The 16,644-nt window shown below is 39.6% G+C and overlaps 1 protein-coding gene and 1 long non-coding RNA gene across 13 annotated transcripts; both read left to right on the top strand.

The window, feature by feature from the left end:
• Positions 1-5,684: 5,684 nt before the first annotated feature.
• LOC147045699 (uncharacterized) lies at positions 5,685-7,626 on the top strand. Its single transcript, XR_015068196.1, has 3 exons — positions 5,685-5,955; positions 6,439-6,983; positions 7,054-7,626. It is a non-coding gene; the product is annotated as an uncharacterized LOC147045699 (long non-coding RNA).
• Positions 7,627-9,442: 1,816 nt separating this feature from the next.
• On the top strand, positions 9,443-14,880 carry LOC147045698 (collagen alpha-4(VI) chain-like). Of its 12 annotated transcripts, none has more exons than XM_085930671.1 (18): positions 9,443-9,522; positions 10,095-10,118; positions 10,377-10,406; positions 10,614-10,628; positions 10,834-10,848; positions 11,750-11,821; positions 12,500-12,520; positions 12,599-12,619; positions 12,701-12,721; positions 12,809-12,829; positions 12,925-12,945; positions 13,068-13,079; positions 13,415-13,429; positions 13,521-13,535; positions 13,755-13,769; positions 13,853-14,440; positions 14,550-14,617; positions 14,691-14,880. In XM_085930671.1, the coding sequence occupies exons 4-18, from the start codon at positions 10,619-10,621 to the stop codon at positions 14,778-14,780; spliced, it is 1,005 nt and encodes a 334-aa protein (XP_085786797.1). In that variant the 5' UTR covers positions 9,443-9,522; positions 10,095-10,118; positions 10,377-10,406; positions 10,614-10,618; the 3' UTR covers positions 14,781-14,880. The 12 variants fall into 12 exon arrangements, with proteins under 12 accessions (XP_085786797.1, XP_085786798.1, XP_085786793.1 ...); XM_085930667.1 differs by having other exon boundaries at positions 9,473-9,638; positions 14,734-14,880; XM_085930661.1 differs by having other exon boundaries at positions 9,475-9,638.
• The last annotated feature ends 1,764 nt before the right edge of the window (positions 14,881-16,644 follow it).

The raw sequence follows: 16,644 nt of genomic DNA, 5'->3' as shown, positions 1-16,644 counted from the left end.
TGTCTGATGTACACATAACGTAATACTCTATTCAGAAATTAACTCATAATTGAAATGAGAATTTTTCTGTTTTTATTTTTTTCCAGCTACCACCAGCGCAGGTAACGTATCACATCTACTGTCCAATTTTACAGGGATGCTTTGAAGGGTTTTTTCTCACCTCATGCCTGATGTACACAACTTAATACTCCATTCAGAAATTAACTGATAGTTGAACTAATTATGCTTTTCACTTCTTTATCTTTTTCAGCTACCCCCATCACAGGTAACCTCTCACACTTACTGTATATTTCACAGCAGTGGTTTGAACTTTTTAATCGCCTAATACCTGATGTACACATAACGTAATACTCCATTCAGAAATAATAATTTTTCTGTTTTTATTTTTTTCCAGCTCCCAACAGCTCAAGTAACGTATCCCATCTACTGTCAATTTTTATAGGAATGGTTTCAAGGGGTTTTTTTCCTCACCTAATGCCTGATGTACACATAACGTAGTACTCCATTCAGAAATTAACTAATAATGGAAATAATAACAATGAATGATTTTTCTCTTTTCATTTTTTTTTCAGCTACCATCAGCGCAGGTAATGTATCACATCTGCTATCTATTTTTACAGGAATGCTTTGAAGGGGTTTTTTTCTCACCTAATGTCTGATGTACACATAACGTAATACTCTATTCAGAAATTAACTCATAATTGAAATGAGAATTTTTCTGTTTTTATTTTTTTCCAGCTACCACCAGCGCAGGTAACGTATCACATCTACTGTCCAATTTTACAGGGATGCTTTGAAGGGTTTTTTCTCACCTCATGCCTGATGTACACAACTTAATACTCCATTCAGAAATTAACTGATAGTTGAACTAATTATGCTTTTCACTTCTTTATCTTTTTCAGCTACCCCCATCACAGGTAACCTCTCACACTTACTGTATATTTCACAGCAGTGGTTTGAACTTTTTAATCGCCTAATACCTGATGTACACATAACGTAATACTCCATTCAGAAATAATAATTTTTCTGTTTTTATTTTTTTCCAGCTCCCAACAGCTCAAGTAACGTATCCCATCTACTGTCAATTTTTATAGGAATGGTTTCAAGGGGTTTTTTTCCTCACCTAATGCCTGATGTACACATAACGTAGTACTCCATTCAGAAATTAACTAATAATGGAAATAATAACAATGAATGATTTTTCTCTTTTCATTTTTTTTTCAGCTACCATCAGCGCAGGTAATGTATCACATCTGCTATCTATTTTTACAGGAATGCTTTGAAGGGGTTTTTTTCTCACCTAATGTCTGATGTACACATAACGTAATACTCTATTCAGAAATTAACTCATAATTGAAATGAGAATTTTTCTGTTTTTATTTTTTTCCAGCTACCACCAGCGCAGGTAACGTATCACATCTACTGTCCAATTTTACAGGGATGCTTTGAAGGGTTTTTTCTCACCTCATGCCTGATGTACACAACTTAATACTCCATTCAGAAATTAACTGATAGTTGAACTAATTATGCTTTTCACTTCTTTATCTTTTTCAGCTACCCCCATCACAGGTAACCTCTCACACTTACTGTATATTTCACAGCAGTGGTTTGAACTTTTTAATCGCCTAATACCTGATGTACACATAACGTAATACTCCATTCAGAAATAATAATTTTTCTGTTTTTATTTTTTTCCAGCTCCCAACAGCTCAAGTAACGTATCCCATCTACTGTCAATTTTTATAGGAATGGTTTCAAGGGTTTTTTTTCCTCACCTAATGCCTGATGTACACATAACGTAGTACTCCATTCAGAAATTAACTAATAATGGAAATAATAACAATGAATGATTTTTCTCTTTTCATTTTTTTTTCAGCTACCATCAGCGCAGGTAATGTATCACATCTGCTATCTATTTTTACAGGAATGCTTTGAAGGGGTTTTTTTCTCACCTAATGTCTGATGTACACATAACGTAATACTCTATTCAGAAATTAACTCATAATTGAAATGAGAATTTTTCTGTTTTTATTTTTTTCCAGCTACCACCAGCGCAGGTAACGTATCACATCTACTGTCCAATTTTACAGGGATGCTTTGAAGGGTTTTTTCTCACCTCATGCCTGATGTACACAACTTAATACTCCATTCAGAAATTAACTGATAGTTGAACTAATTATGCTTTTCACTTCTTTATCTTTTTCAGCTACCCCCATCACAGGTAACCTCTCACACTTACTGTATATTTCACAGCAGTGGTTTGAACTTTTTAATCGCCTAATACCTGATGTACACATAACGTAATACTCCATTCAGAAATAATAATTTTTCTGTTTTTATTTTTTTCCAGCTCCCAACAGCTCAAGTAACGTATCCCATCTACTGTCAATTTTTATAGGAATGGTTTCAAGGGGTTTTTTTCCTCACCTAATGCCTGATGTACACATAACGTAGTACTCCATTCAGAAATTAACTAATAATGGAAATAATAACAATGAATGATTTTTCTCTTTTCATTTTTTTTTCAGCTACCATCAGCGCAGGTAATGTATCACATCTGCTATCTATTTTTACAGGAATGCTTTGAAGGGGTTTTTTTCTCACCTAATGTCTGATGTACACATAACGTAATACTCTATTCAGAAATTAACTCATAATTGAAATGAGAATTTTTCTGTTTTTATTTTTTTCCAGCTACCACCAGCGCAGGTAACGTATCACATCTACTGTCCAATTTTACAGGGATGCTTTGAAGGGTTTTTTCTCACCTCATGCCTGATGTACACAACTTAATACTCCATTCAGAAATTAACTGATAGTTGAACTAATTATGCTTTTCACTTCTTTATCTTTTTCAGCTACCCCCATCACAGGTAACCTCTCACACTTACTGTATATTTCACAGCAGTGGTTTGAACTTTTTAATCGCCTAATACCTGATGTACACATAACGTAATACTCCATTCAGAAATAATAATTTTTCTGTTTTTATTTTTTTCCAGCTCCCAACAGCTCAAGTAACGTATCCCATCTACTGTCAATTTTTATAGGAATGGTTTCAAGGGGTTTTTTTCCTCACCTAATGCCTGATGTACACATAACGTAGTACTCCATTCAGAAATTAACTAATAATGGAAATAATAACAATGAATGATTTTTCTCTTTTCATTTTTTTTTCAGCTACCATCAGCGCAGGTAATGTATCACATCTGCTATCTATTTTTACAGGAATGCTTTGAAGGGGTTTTTTTCTCACCTAATGTCTGATGTACACATAACGTAATACTCTATTCAGAAATTAACTCATAATTGAAATGAGAATTTTTCTGTTTTTATTTTTTTCCAGCTACCACCAGCGCAGGTAACGTATCACATCTACTGTCCAATTTTACAGGGATGCTTTGAAGGGTTTTTTCTCACCTCATGCCTGATGTACACAACTTAATACTCCATTCAGAAATTAACTGATAGTTGAACTAATTATGCTTTTCACTTCTTTATCTTTTTCAGCTACCCCCATCACAGGTAACCTCTCACACTTACTGTATATTTCACAGCAGTGGTTTGAACTTTTTAATCGCCTAATACCTGATGTACACATAACGTAATACTCCATTCAGAAATAATAATTTTTCTGTTTTTATTTTTTTCCAGCTCCCAACAGCTCAAGTAACGTATCCCATCTACTGTCAATTTTTATAGGAATGGTTTCAAGGGGTTTTTTTCCTCACCTAATGCCTGATGTACACATAACGTAGTACTCCATTCAGAAATTAACTAATAATGGAAATAATAACAATGAATGATTTTTCTCTTTTCATTTTTTTTTCAGCTACCATCAGCGCAGGTAATGTATCACATCTGCTATCTATTTTTACAGGAATGCTTTGAAGGGGTTTTTTTCTCACCTAATGTCTGATGTACACATAACGTAATACTCTATTCAGAAATTAACTCATAATTGAAATGAGAATTTTTCTGTTTTTATTTTTTTCCAGCTACCACCAGCGCAGGTAACGTATCACATCTACTGTCCAATTTTACAGGGATGCTTTGAAGGGTTTTTTCTCACCTCATGCCTGATGTACACAACTTAATACTCCATTCAGAAATTAACTGATAGTTGAACTAATTATGCTTTTCACTTCTTTATCTTTTTCAGCTACCCCCATCACAGGTAACCTCTCACACTTACTGTATATTTCACAGCAGTGGTTTGAACTTTTTAATCGCCTAATACCTGATGTACACATAACGTAATACTCCATTCAGAAATAATAATTTTTCTGTTTTTATTTTTTTCCAGCTCCCAACAGCTCAAGTAACGTATCCCATCTACTGTCAATTTTTATAGGAATGGTTTCAAGGGGTTTTTTTCCTCACCTAATGCCTGATGTACACATAACGTAGTACTCCATTCAGAAATTAACTAATAATGGAAATAATAACAATGAATGATTTTTCTCTTTTCATTTTTTTTTCAGCTACCATCAGCGCAGGTAATGTATCACATCTGCTATCTATTTTTACAGGAATGCTTTGAAGGGGTTTTTTTCTCACCTAATGTCTGATGTACACATAACGTAATACTCTATTCAGAAATTAACTCATAATTGAAATGAGAATTTTTCTGTTTTTATTTTTTTCCAGCTACCACCAGCGCAGGTAACGTATCACATCTACTGTCCAATTTTACAGGGATGCTTTGAAGGGTTTTTTCTCACCTCATGCCTGATGTACACAACTTAATACTCCATTCAGAAATTAACTGATAGTTGAACTAATTATGCTTTTCACTTCTTTATCTTTTTCAGCTACCCCCATCACAGGTAACCTCTCACACTTACTGTATATTTCACAGCAGTGGTTTGAACTTTTTAATCGCCTAATACCTGATGTACACATAACGTAATACTCCATTCAGAAATAATAATTTTTCTGTTTTTATTTTTTTCCAGCTCCCAACAGCTCAAGTAACGTATCCCATCTACTGTCAATTTTTATAGGAATGGTTTCAAGGGTTTTTTTTCCTCACCTAATGCCTGATGTACACATAACGTAGTACTCCATTCAGAAATTAACTAATAATGGAAATAATAACAATGAATGATTTTTCTCTTTTCATTTTTTTTTCAGCTACCATCAGCGCAGGTAATGTATCACATCTGCTATCTATTTTTACAGGAATGCTTTGAAGGGTTTTTTTTCTCACCTAATGTCTGATGTACACATAACGTAATACTCTATTCAGAAATTAACTCATAATTGAAATGAGAATTTTTCTGTTTTTATTTTTTTCCAGCTACCACCAGCGCAGGTAACGTATCACATCTACTGTCCAATTTTACAGGGATGCTTTGAAGGGTTTTTTCTCACCTCATGCCTGATGTACACAACTTAATACTCCATTCAGAAATTAACTGATAGTTGAACTAATTATGCTTTTCACTTCTTTATCTTTTTCAGCTACCCCCATCACAGGTAACCTCTCACACTTACTGTATATTTCACAGCAGTGGTTTGAACTTTTTAATCGCCTAATACCTGATGTACACATAACGTAATACTCCATTCAGAAATAAGAATTTTTCTGTTTTTATTTTTTTCCAGCTACCACCAGCGCAGGTAACGTATCACATCTACTGTCCAATTTTACAGGGATGCTTTGAAGGGGTTTTTTTCTCACCTAATGTCTGATGTACACATAACGTAATACTCTATTCAGAAATTAACTCATAATTGAAATGAGAATTTTTCTGTTTTTATTTTTTTCCAGCTACCACCAGCGCAGGTAACGTATCACATCTACTGTCCAATTTTACAGGGATGCTTTGAAGGGTTTTTTCTCACCTCATGCCTGATGTACACAACTTAATACTCCATTCAGAAATTAACTGATAGTTGAACTAATTATGCTTTTCACTTCTTTATCTTTTTCAGCTACCCCCATCCCAGGTAACCTCTCACACTTACTGTATATTTCACAGCAGTGGTTTGAACTTTTTAATCGCCTAATACCTGATGTAGAGCTAACGTAAAACGGTACATCCAGAAATGAGTCGTGGAAAGAATGACTTCTCACACCTATGTATATATTTTACATTTGGTGCACCTGAAATAGAAGTGTCCAATTGCTTCCACACATCATACGGACACAGCCATGTTTTTTTTCCCACCAAATTCCTGATCCATAGTGTTCTTTCAAAAATGGAGAATTATTTCAATCATGACATTTTGATTTGATGAACTTTTCAGTTGTATTTTACAAATTGATCTACAAGGACACCCTAAACACATCTACATGCCTGTCGCAAGAGCGAAAAAACGATTTGATATCATTTTGAATGGAAACAAATGGGCACGCGTGTTTGAGCTTCCCTTATAGATACTTTTTCTGGTACTAATATGAATATATTTTTGGTCTTTTGTTTTTACTAGATGATAACCCCATAGGTGGACAAACAGGTATCTCACCCACACAAGCACACACACTAATCTACTTGTTCCCCGCAAAAAACAAAAAAACAAAAAGAAGGCACAGCTGTGTCTTCACCGCTAGATGACAGCAGATCGCCGTCTACGAATGCTTGCTATTACTAAAGTACGGTGAGAATGCGCTCCAGTAGGAAGGAACACAGACCTCGCAGTGTCTTGACGTTATTACACTTCCGGGCTAAATTACTTGAATGATGTTGTCGTTGTCATTTTGGTATCCTTTTGGGCTACAAAGAACTTTCCCCCCCAAAAAAAAAAAAAAAAAATGGAAATAACTTTCCTCATTTCTGAATGTAGCAAATACTATTGCTTTTTGTGAAATGATGACAAAATGTCGGGATGTTCTAGTAAATTCCTGTTCAAAAGCACAAGTAGTGAGTGTACAACTAAAGACAAAATAATCATCACTTTTCCCTACAGTGTATGCGCATATAAAAGCCAGCCTTCAATTTACCCGGGGAGCTAACGTGACAGAAATCCTCCAACAAGTAAGTGCATGCAAAATGAGACACCAGGAGACGTTCTTGCGCTCATTACGGATCTATGCTTTCCTCACAGTTCATCTTAAATGCAACTCGTGGTTTCTGCGACGACAATTGCCAAATTGATGCAACGGTAACCCTCGCAACAGACGAGACACCGCCCCTCATCTAACGCCGCCGCATGCTCACTGTTCCAGTTTGTCAATGATGATGGATGTGTGCTTGTGTTTAAACAATGAAAGAGTGCAATTATCAGCATTCCTGAGTCAAATTGTCATCAAGCCAATAAAATAGTTTCTACAGTGCGAGAGCATCGACTTCTTTGTGCTCATTATCTGCCAATGGAATCAAGCCAAAGCGGCTGGCTCGACTGCTGACGTCATTAACCTGACATCCGCAAAAATAGTTTCACTTTGTGAATTAGCTGAGAAAGATATTTATGATAATTACAGATGTCAATGACATGTACGGAGTAAGATGGCAGCTTCCTTCATTTTTTAGGTAGATTTGAATGTGAAGGTATACTCGTGTGAACTTTGTCAGCCCAGCCGATGATGTTGCACTGGTTGCATTATGTTGCACGTAATCATAACCAGACTACTGTTAAGACTTGAAAAAAAAATGAGGTTCACTTAAGTGAATAGAGGAATTCAACCACACAGATCAAACGGCCAATCAGAAAGTGGGGGTGAGGGCGGCTGTGGCACTTTTCCCTTTCATTGAAATTTTGACCATGATTTTTCCCTAATCAAGTGGCCTGTGATTAGGTACACCTGAAAATGGCGGCGTACCTAATGGAGTGTCCGTGTGACGTCACAAATCCAACAGCCAATCAGAAAGTGGGGGTGAGGGCGGGTGTGGCACTTTTCACTTTCACTTAAGATTTGACCGTGATTTTTCCCTAATGAAGTGGCCTGTTATTAGGGACACCTTAAAATGGCGGCGTACCTAATGGAGTGTCCAAGTGACGTCACATCAACCAGCCAATCAGAAAGTGGGGGTGAGGGCGGGTGTGGCACTTTTCACTTTCACTTAAGCTTTGACCATGATTTTTCCCTAATGAAGTGGCCTGTGATTCGGTACACCTGAAAATGCCGGCGTACCTAATGGAGTGTCCGAGTGCGGTCACGTTTTAAAAAAAAAAAATCTTTTTACAAATCAAATCATCAAAAACCATTAGGTACACCGCCATTTTCAGGTGTTCCTGATAACAGGCCACTTCATGAGGGAAAAATCATGGTCAGAGCTTAAACGAAAGTGAAAAGTGCCACACCCGCCCTCACCCCCACTTTCTGATTGGCTGTTTGATCTGTGACGTCACTCGGACACTCCATTAGGCACACCGCCATTTTCAGGTGTACCTAATCACAGGCCACTTCATTAGGGAAAAATCATGGTCAAAGTTGAAATGAAAGTGAAAGGTGCCACACCCGCCCTCACCCCCACTTTCTGATTGGCTGTTTGAGCTGTAACGTCACTCGGACACTCTATTAGGTACGCCGGCATTTTCAGGTGTACCTAATCACAGGCCACTTCATGAGGGAAAAATCCCCGTCAAAGCTTAAATGAAAGTGAAAAGTGCCACACCCGCCCTCACCCCCACTTTCTGGTTGGCTGTTTGAGCTGTGACGTCACTCGGACACTCTATTAGGTACACCGCCATTTTCAGGTTCGTTCGCGAAGATTCACGAGCGAGTGACAGACAGCGTTGCTGCTATGCCAACCGACACACCGACACATGCCGACATTGATGTTTTCATTTTGTATTTGTCGGATTGCAGTTGATGGTGTTATAGCGAACGTGTTTGTGTTTGAATAAAAGGTTGAGAAAAAAAATCCGTTGTGCCGACATTTGTTATTTCGGGGCACACCAACTCATATCACATCGTAAAACACATACGTATATAAAGCAGTGAACCAAATGTCTGATTTTTATGTTTTAATTTGGCGAATATTAAAACAAGGAAGAAACCACCAGACAAGTTTTATCATCAATGTTTCTTGAAATAATCATAATCATAATAAAAGTACATTTCAAACCAAGATTCCAGAGTTTTTATTCGCCGTGTTTGAGCGTGCCAAACAAGGAATTTGACCTCGGTACATCACAGCCTCTGTTCAAAATTTAGGTGACTAACAACACTCAGGACATGTGAAAAATGACAAATATTCTCAAACATCCCCTGATCTTAAACTCTCAGGAGGGCAAGGAAAAACTCAAAACTCCAACTAGGGGAAATGAGAAACCTTGAGAAGAGACCACAGATGTGAGGGTCCCTCTTCCAGGAGGACCAGACTGCAATGGCTGCAGAGAGGACACATAGAACAAAAGTAACGAATCCCTTTCGAAAGTGATTCGTTCACTCTCGTTCACTGAAAAGATTCGTTCTTTTGAACGAACCGTTCACTCACGAGCCAACACTACACTAAACAACATCCTTGTCCAGGTAACCCAACAAGATTCCTACCGATAAAAAGTAGAGGGTGCGCCAACTGAAATGAAAGTTTGCTAATTAGGAGACATAAAACCACGAGGAAATAAAAGGTAGAGCTCATTCATACACGAAGCTGTTTATCTTGTAAGAGAAGAGGTGCCACACTCCGAGATGGATTTGTTTGCATGGTATTTTTTACTGTTGGGGTGTATAGTGCTGATCAATGGTGAGTCCTTGTGACATTGATTGAAAGCCTTACATGATTCTGAATCGCAGGTGAAAGATTCAATCCATTTTCATTTCAACGCAGAGGCACGTGGGTTATTGGAATTTTCGGGACTTTATAGTCAAGTCCAATTCACTTTGTGGAATAGCGATGCACGCAAAATAGTTTGAAAGGTTAGCTTTCAAATTTGGATTCAACAATGTTACTGTTTTGTCGTTGGATATGTATCACAGTAAACGAAGGCTCACATTTGCTAGTAAAATGAACGTGAATGGTCAAAACATCCATCCCGGACTCAAATTGGCACTTGAGTTTGACTTCATGGAACTGGCAAAATACAAAAATGACCTCTTTTTTAAATGACCATTTTTTTTTTTCTCTCTCTCTCTCTCTCTTCACCATTGTATTTGTGTGTATTAAGTCATAAGGTAAATGTCATCGTTTTCTTTTTCCCAGCGCAAATCACTCAAGATGTGACAGGTAACATTCGCTACTGCATCCTTGTACGTATGTACGCCGTTCACCGCATCACACGGCATTTGTATTTTGGTCAAAACTCTGGAAAGGATCACTCTACAAGATATACGTACATTGCACAAGGACTCCATTGCAGTTTTTGGGGGGGAAATTCAGTATGCTTTAACATTTTAGATGAAGCAATCAATCAATTTGACTTCAGTATAAGGTTGCATTATTAGGAAAGTGCCATCATTGTCTTCTCTTTTCTTTACTTTCAAGGGGTTTCTAATACCACCACAACCAGCCCAGGTAACCTCCTAAAGATGTATTTTGCACATTGTATGCTAGAAAAGGTTATCTAGAAAGGAAGCTCAACCACTCCAACTTCACACATTATCATCGTCACTTATTGACCTTTTTCTCCAAATCATCGCCTGATGTTTAAATAAAGTCATAATACATCCATCAATTCAATTGGAATAAATGACATGTTTTTCTCTTTTGTTTACTTTTAAGATACCATGGATGCAGGTAAAATACACACACTTAAAGGTTTTAAGTAGGCTGTAACTAAAAGATGACTTTAATCATCGGTTCATCGGATAATATAAATCAAAACCTTTTTTTTTCCACTTAAATCCCTCCATAAAAAAAAAAAACGATTTCAAAATCAGCAGTACATTCATCAAGTCAATTGGAATAAATGACATGTTTTTCTCTTTTGTTTACTTTTAAGATACCATGGATGCAGGTAAAATACACACACATGAAGGTCTAAAGTAGGCTGTAACTAAAAGATGACTTTAATCATCGGATAATATAAATCCAAAAATATTTGTTTCCATTGAAATCCCTCAATTAAAAAAAACAAAAAAAAAAACGATTTCAAATCATCAGTACTGAAAGTGTGCGATATGAACATGTTAGCGTCTGTATTTAAAAAAAAAAAGTCAAAGCTCTGATTACAGTAAGGTGTGGCCCAACACACAAAACGGCAAAGACCTTTAGTCAGTCACTCTTAGTTTCAACTGCCTCATCCAGATTTTTAGGCTTGCTCGCAACTCCGATCTTTCTGCGAATCTATGAAATGGCGAACGGACTGTGAGAAAATAATCACACTCACTCTTGACTTTTTCATTTAAATGATGCGGAACACATGAAATGCAAGCAAGCCACACAAACACTTCATTTCAAAACAACAAAGAAACTCCAATTCCTCCAAGATGCATCCATATGACATGCTATGTTTTGAAAGTAACTTCGAATAGTAACACTTGGAAAACTTTACGTTATTCTGAGAGCAAGTTTGTTTGGCTAACATCCATTTGTATTTTGGATGGCAAAATAGCATGAAACAGTCCCTCCATGCCCAAAGCTTCAGACTCTGATCACGTTAATGAGGATCCAGTCATGAAAGCGGCAGTGTTCGTGTCCTCCAAACGTATCATACTTATTGGTTTAGAGACACAAATCCGTCCTAAAAAATAGCGAGCTACAACATTCCGCAGACGCGGCAGATATTTATGGCTATGTCGCAGCCCTCGTCTAAAGGTCTCGGATGGAAAACTCGATGCATCATCTGCACAATGTCTAATGTTTTCAGCCTACCTGCATTTTTAATGTCATTTTTTTTATGCTCTTCTTAACGCAAGACAACACGGAGAAGTCACGAGTTCGAAGACGAAGAAAAAGCGGCATGCGCCGGGGCATCAGGATGCTTCAAAGTAAGAAGCAAGCGCCTTCTGTGATTAGGACAAAACGCCAATCTCTGACTCCTCTCTACAAATTGTGAAGTCCTTCATTCACTCTAAAACTAATAGAAAGACTTCAGTGCAGTGTGACATGTTTGTTATTGTATGATGTCAAAAGTTGTGCTTAGCAAATAACGGTGATCGCATGTGTCGACCAAATACTGCAGTTTTGCTCGGTTTTCATTTGGACTGTAATCCAACGTCGACGACGGTGTACCATCTAGCGACGAAGGCAAGTAAAAGTACGGTTAAAAAGAAAAGCTTTCGATATTGACCACAAATGTTCTTTTTGGAGACTCCTTTCAATATCGGCCTGTTTTAGCGAGCGAGCGAGCGAGCGGATCGACAGGAAATGAAATCCCTTTTCTCCGATACTTTCTTCGCTCCGTAAATGATCCCGCATCCCTAATGATGTTGTGGCTGCGACCGACAATAAAGAGATGCTGATTCTCAGCACGTCATCAGCCTGACACCAGTTCATGGATAGATATGGTAACAATGTGCATTCCTAAATGAAAATGGAACAAGCAAGGTTTTTCCTCTTTTCTTTGAAGTTTCCACTCTTAAGCCCGGGCTGTTGAGAGTCTACTTTGTACATCGTACACCGGGGGAAAAACTCGAGCACGTTTATTCATAGTCTTTCCTTTTCAGATACTACTAGCAACAACTCGGGTAAGCTCCCACACTGAAAAAAAGTCATGGGAATAAGGGAAGCTCAACCGCATGTTTCTCCATTTCTTTCCTTTTAAGATACTACGACCGACAGCCCGGGTAAGCCTCAAACCTCTACTTTGTACATCGTACACCGGGGGGAAAACCCCAGCACGTTTATTCATATTCTTTCTTTTTAAGATACTACTAGCAACAACTCGGGTAAGCTCCCACACTTTGCACGCTGAAAAAAAGTCACGGGAATAAGGGAAGCTCAAACGCAGGTTTCTCCATTTCTTTACTTTTAAGATACTACAACCAGCAACCCAAGTAAGCTCCCACACGTCTACTTTGCACATTGTACACCGGGGGAAAAAATATCGACAAGGGAAACTCAAACACGTTTCTCTTTCTTTACTTTCAAGCTCCTCCTCCCCTCATCCCAGGTAAGCTACCCCACTTCGACTTTGTACATTGTACACCAGAAAAATGATCTACAAGGGAAGTTCAAATACACTAACGTCCAACCAAAAATCTCTCTCTTCCCCCTCCCTCTTTTTCTCAACAGTGACCCCAATTAGTAAGTACAAAATTGCTTCTAGCCAAAAGTCAGAAGCGAATGCCCAAAGGACTTAGACGGAAAGTGTTGTGGCTACTGCAGAATAGTATATGAGCAATAGCTTCAGCCGAGCTTCAAGACAAGGAAACTAGCGTTTTGTATATACTATAATATTGATATTGTCGTCGGTTGGAGCACGATTAAAAGTTCATCAATGGGCTAGCGGCTAACCAGCATTGTGCCCTCAGCCACAGTCGTTTGAATCACCAAATGCCTGATGTATAGATAAGGGAATACTGTACATTCTGAAATTAAAATGCAATTCGTGATGTTTGTCTTTTGCATTTCATTTTCAGCTTCCACTACCCCAGGTAACCAACCTAGTGCAAAGATGACGTGAAACTACATTCATCAATGAAAATGGAATCAATCGTGTGTATTTCTCCTTTACTCGTTTCCCAGCTGTCATCACCCCAGGTAAATAATCTGCAAGGGAAGCTCAAACACGCAAGTGCCCAATTGGGACCACCCGTAGCCACTATGGTTTTAATGATTGATTGACCCCCCCCCACACACACACACACAAACACACACACACACGACCCCCCCCCACACACACACAAAACACACGGATATGGTAAAAGTGTACATTGGGAAATGAAATTGAATAAACAGCGTATTTGTTTTACTTTTCAGATCTCAACATCACAGGTAACCTATTTGAGGCGCCGAATCTAAACAAATGTCTGGATGCAAATTGAATGCGACTCCCTTTTTTTTTAATCCGCTCCCAGAATGTGAGAATGCCAGCGTGGCTGATGTGGTCTTCTTGGCGGACAGCTCTGGCAGCATCACCCTTGACAATCTCCAGGAGATCCGATCTTTTCTCCTAACCTCGGTGTCCGGTTTGGACATCGGTCCCAACAACGTCCGTGTGGGTTTGGCCCAATTCACCAACAACCCTTTTCAAGAGTTCCTATTGAATGAACACCAGGACAAGGACTCGCTGTTAGCCGCACTGAACAATTACCCCGTTCGGAGGGGAGGCACGATGACAGGCAGGGCCTTGGATTTCATACGGACGCGGTTCTTCACGGAAAGCGGCGGAAGCCGAGCCAACCAGGGGGTGCCTCAGGTCGCCGTGGTCCTTACAGACGGACAATCCTTAGACGATGTGGTGGAGCCCGCCAGGCGCCTCAGACAACACGGTGTCACCCTCTACAGTATCGGAGTGGGACTGACCCGATTGACCGAGCTGGAGGCTATCGCCGACCAACCGTCTGAGCGGTTTGTATTCTCCATTGACAACTTTCAAGGTCTTTCAAGTCTGAGCGAGGCTCTGCTACAATCCGTGTGCCGCTTCATAATCGAGCAGGGACAAGGTGAGTGAGCGAGCGAGCGAGCGAGCGGCCCGCCCGCCCGCCCGCCCAACAAATACAGGGTCTTCCAAGTGAAGTTTATATGACATCTTTTCTTCCTATTTCCCAACAGTGTATGCGCATATAAAAGCTCGTGTCGATTTCACCCCGGGAACGAACGTGACGGAAGTCCTCCGACAAGTAAGTGCATGCAAATGCGAACGAAATGTACATTCTTGCTCTCTCTTCATTACGGATGCTTGCTTTCTCACAGTTCGTCTTAAATCTAACCAGTACTTTCTGCACGGGTTGCCAAGTTGACTTTAATGCAACGGTAACCCCAGAGCAGACGCCGACACCCTGACCTACCGTGGGCCAAAGAGGAGATGCCCGCTGTCCCAGTCTGTCAATATGGACAATAAATGTACGCTCATGTAAACCTGACAATAAAAGAGTCAATCATTGTTCTGATTATTCGGATTTGATATCCCAACGACTTATGTCCAGGCATTGGTGGAGGCTGGCCTGACAGCTAGCTTTAAGAAAGTGGCTTCTACGCCTCTGGCTGGGAATTTGTCTCTCCTTTCAAATGTGCGCTCTCGCTCCATTCACACATGGGTAGCGAATGCAGCACAAAGGACTTATTCGTTCAGCCGTTTTTTTTGTCGAACGATGACAAATGATTCGATGGACTTTGCATGTTGACTTTCTCAAAGGACCTAAATGTGAGTGGAGGATATGTTTGGTCCACTCTGGCATCAGAGAGTGAATTTTTGGGGGTTGTTTACACGATGACCTCCACTTCTAAAAGAGGATGAGGCAATTAGCACGTAGGAAGTGGAAGCAGGGATTGCCACGGATAGTTCAAATTAGACAACAAGCGCTGTTCATCCTCACAAACCTTTGACCTGGCTGATTTCATTGCACAAAGAGCATGTGTCAATGCCTCTTGCCTTTGGCAAATCTTAAAAGTAGCGAGCGGATGGATATTGGGCAGGCAGAGGTGGCCATAAGACTTGCACTTTCTGGGAAAAAAAAAAGAATGTTGCTCAAATGAGTCGTGATTGAAGCAACAATTAACAAGGTGTTGTTTGTACAGCAGCTCGCACTGCAAATCCTGTCACATTCATACAAACCGGTGTGACTGCTCATTTTGTTTTGCAGGTCGACAATTAGATTTGTCGACTTATTAAAAAGTCCGAGCAAATCTTTCAATTCGTATTTGAATTATACCTGCATGTCAAGTTTTGTTCACAACCGTATGTGCGCGCGCAGACACAAATTCGAAGCGTGCGTTCTCTTTTAAAGTGCACGGCCTCACCTCCCGTGCAATTGAAGTTAATTCTGCAGACTGTGGTTCGCCTTTCGTCACCACTTTGTAAACTTAGCTCGTGCGGGGTCAACCGAGGTTGAAGCAGCCAGCCCTGTAGCCGTGCGTCCGCTCACCAAAGATCACTTACCATGTAACGGTAAAGGAATGTCGCCCAGTCTCTGGTGACTATAGCCATTCTCTTGTCTTAATTAGAGCCAATTTGAGAGTGGGATGTCATTGTATAGGACTTTGAAGCAATGCTGACATGCACGCGCGTACACGGAGTGCTCGCAACATTGAATACAAAAAAACCCCAAAAGATTTCTACTTTTACATCAATCTGGCAATACGCTTTATCATTGTATTGTGGTTGTCATTTCCAACTGCACCAGCAACACCATTGACCTGTGTCTCAGAAACTTCCACAACAACTTTGCATTAAGACTACATCTAAAGTGGCATGTTCTGTGAAATGAAAACTACTTTGAAATTCGACCATCAAGTTGTGTTAGGGTTAGCTGCTTCCCAGCCAGCGCTGTGTGTGTGTGTGTGTGTGTGTGTGTGCCTGCGTGTATGATACTGATCCTGATTGGGCCTCACCGGAGGAGATTCTAGCCTGCCGTTGACCCGCACTTTTCCATGTTTCCACCCTTCTATGTGATCATCAGAGGCAGCTGTCTGGATGCAGGCCGGCCGAGTCGCGTGACATTTCTGATTGTTAGATGTAAAGCAAAAGAAATTATAGTACAGATTTTTTTTTTTGGGGGGGGTCAAATAATCTGCAGGTCTTGGCTGAAGTGAAATTTCCTGACATTTCTTTGGCTCAGTAACTGTCAAAACATTCGAGCCATCCACTCTTCGGAGCAGCGGTTCTCAAACAGCCCGCATGCTCGTATATAGTAGCTTTGTGCATGAA

Source organism: Syngnathus leptorhynchus, chromosome 14 (genome assembly GCF_054491065.1).
Source record: "Syngnathus leptorhynchus isolate UIUO chromosome 14, UIUO_Slep, whole genome shotgun sequence".
In the NCBI taxonomy this organism is placed as follows: Eukaryota; Metazoa; Chordata; class Actinopteri; order Syngnathiformes; family Syngnathidae; genus Syngnathus; species Syngnathus leptorhynchus.
Note: the sequence above shows the minus strand (reverse complement) of the source record. Positions and strands in the feature narration are given on the sequence as shown.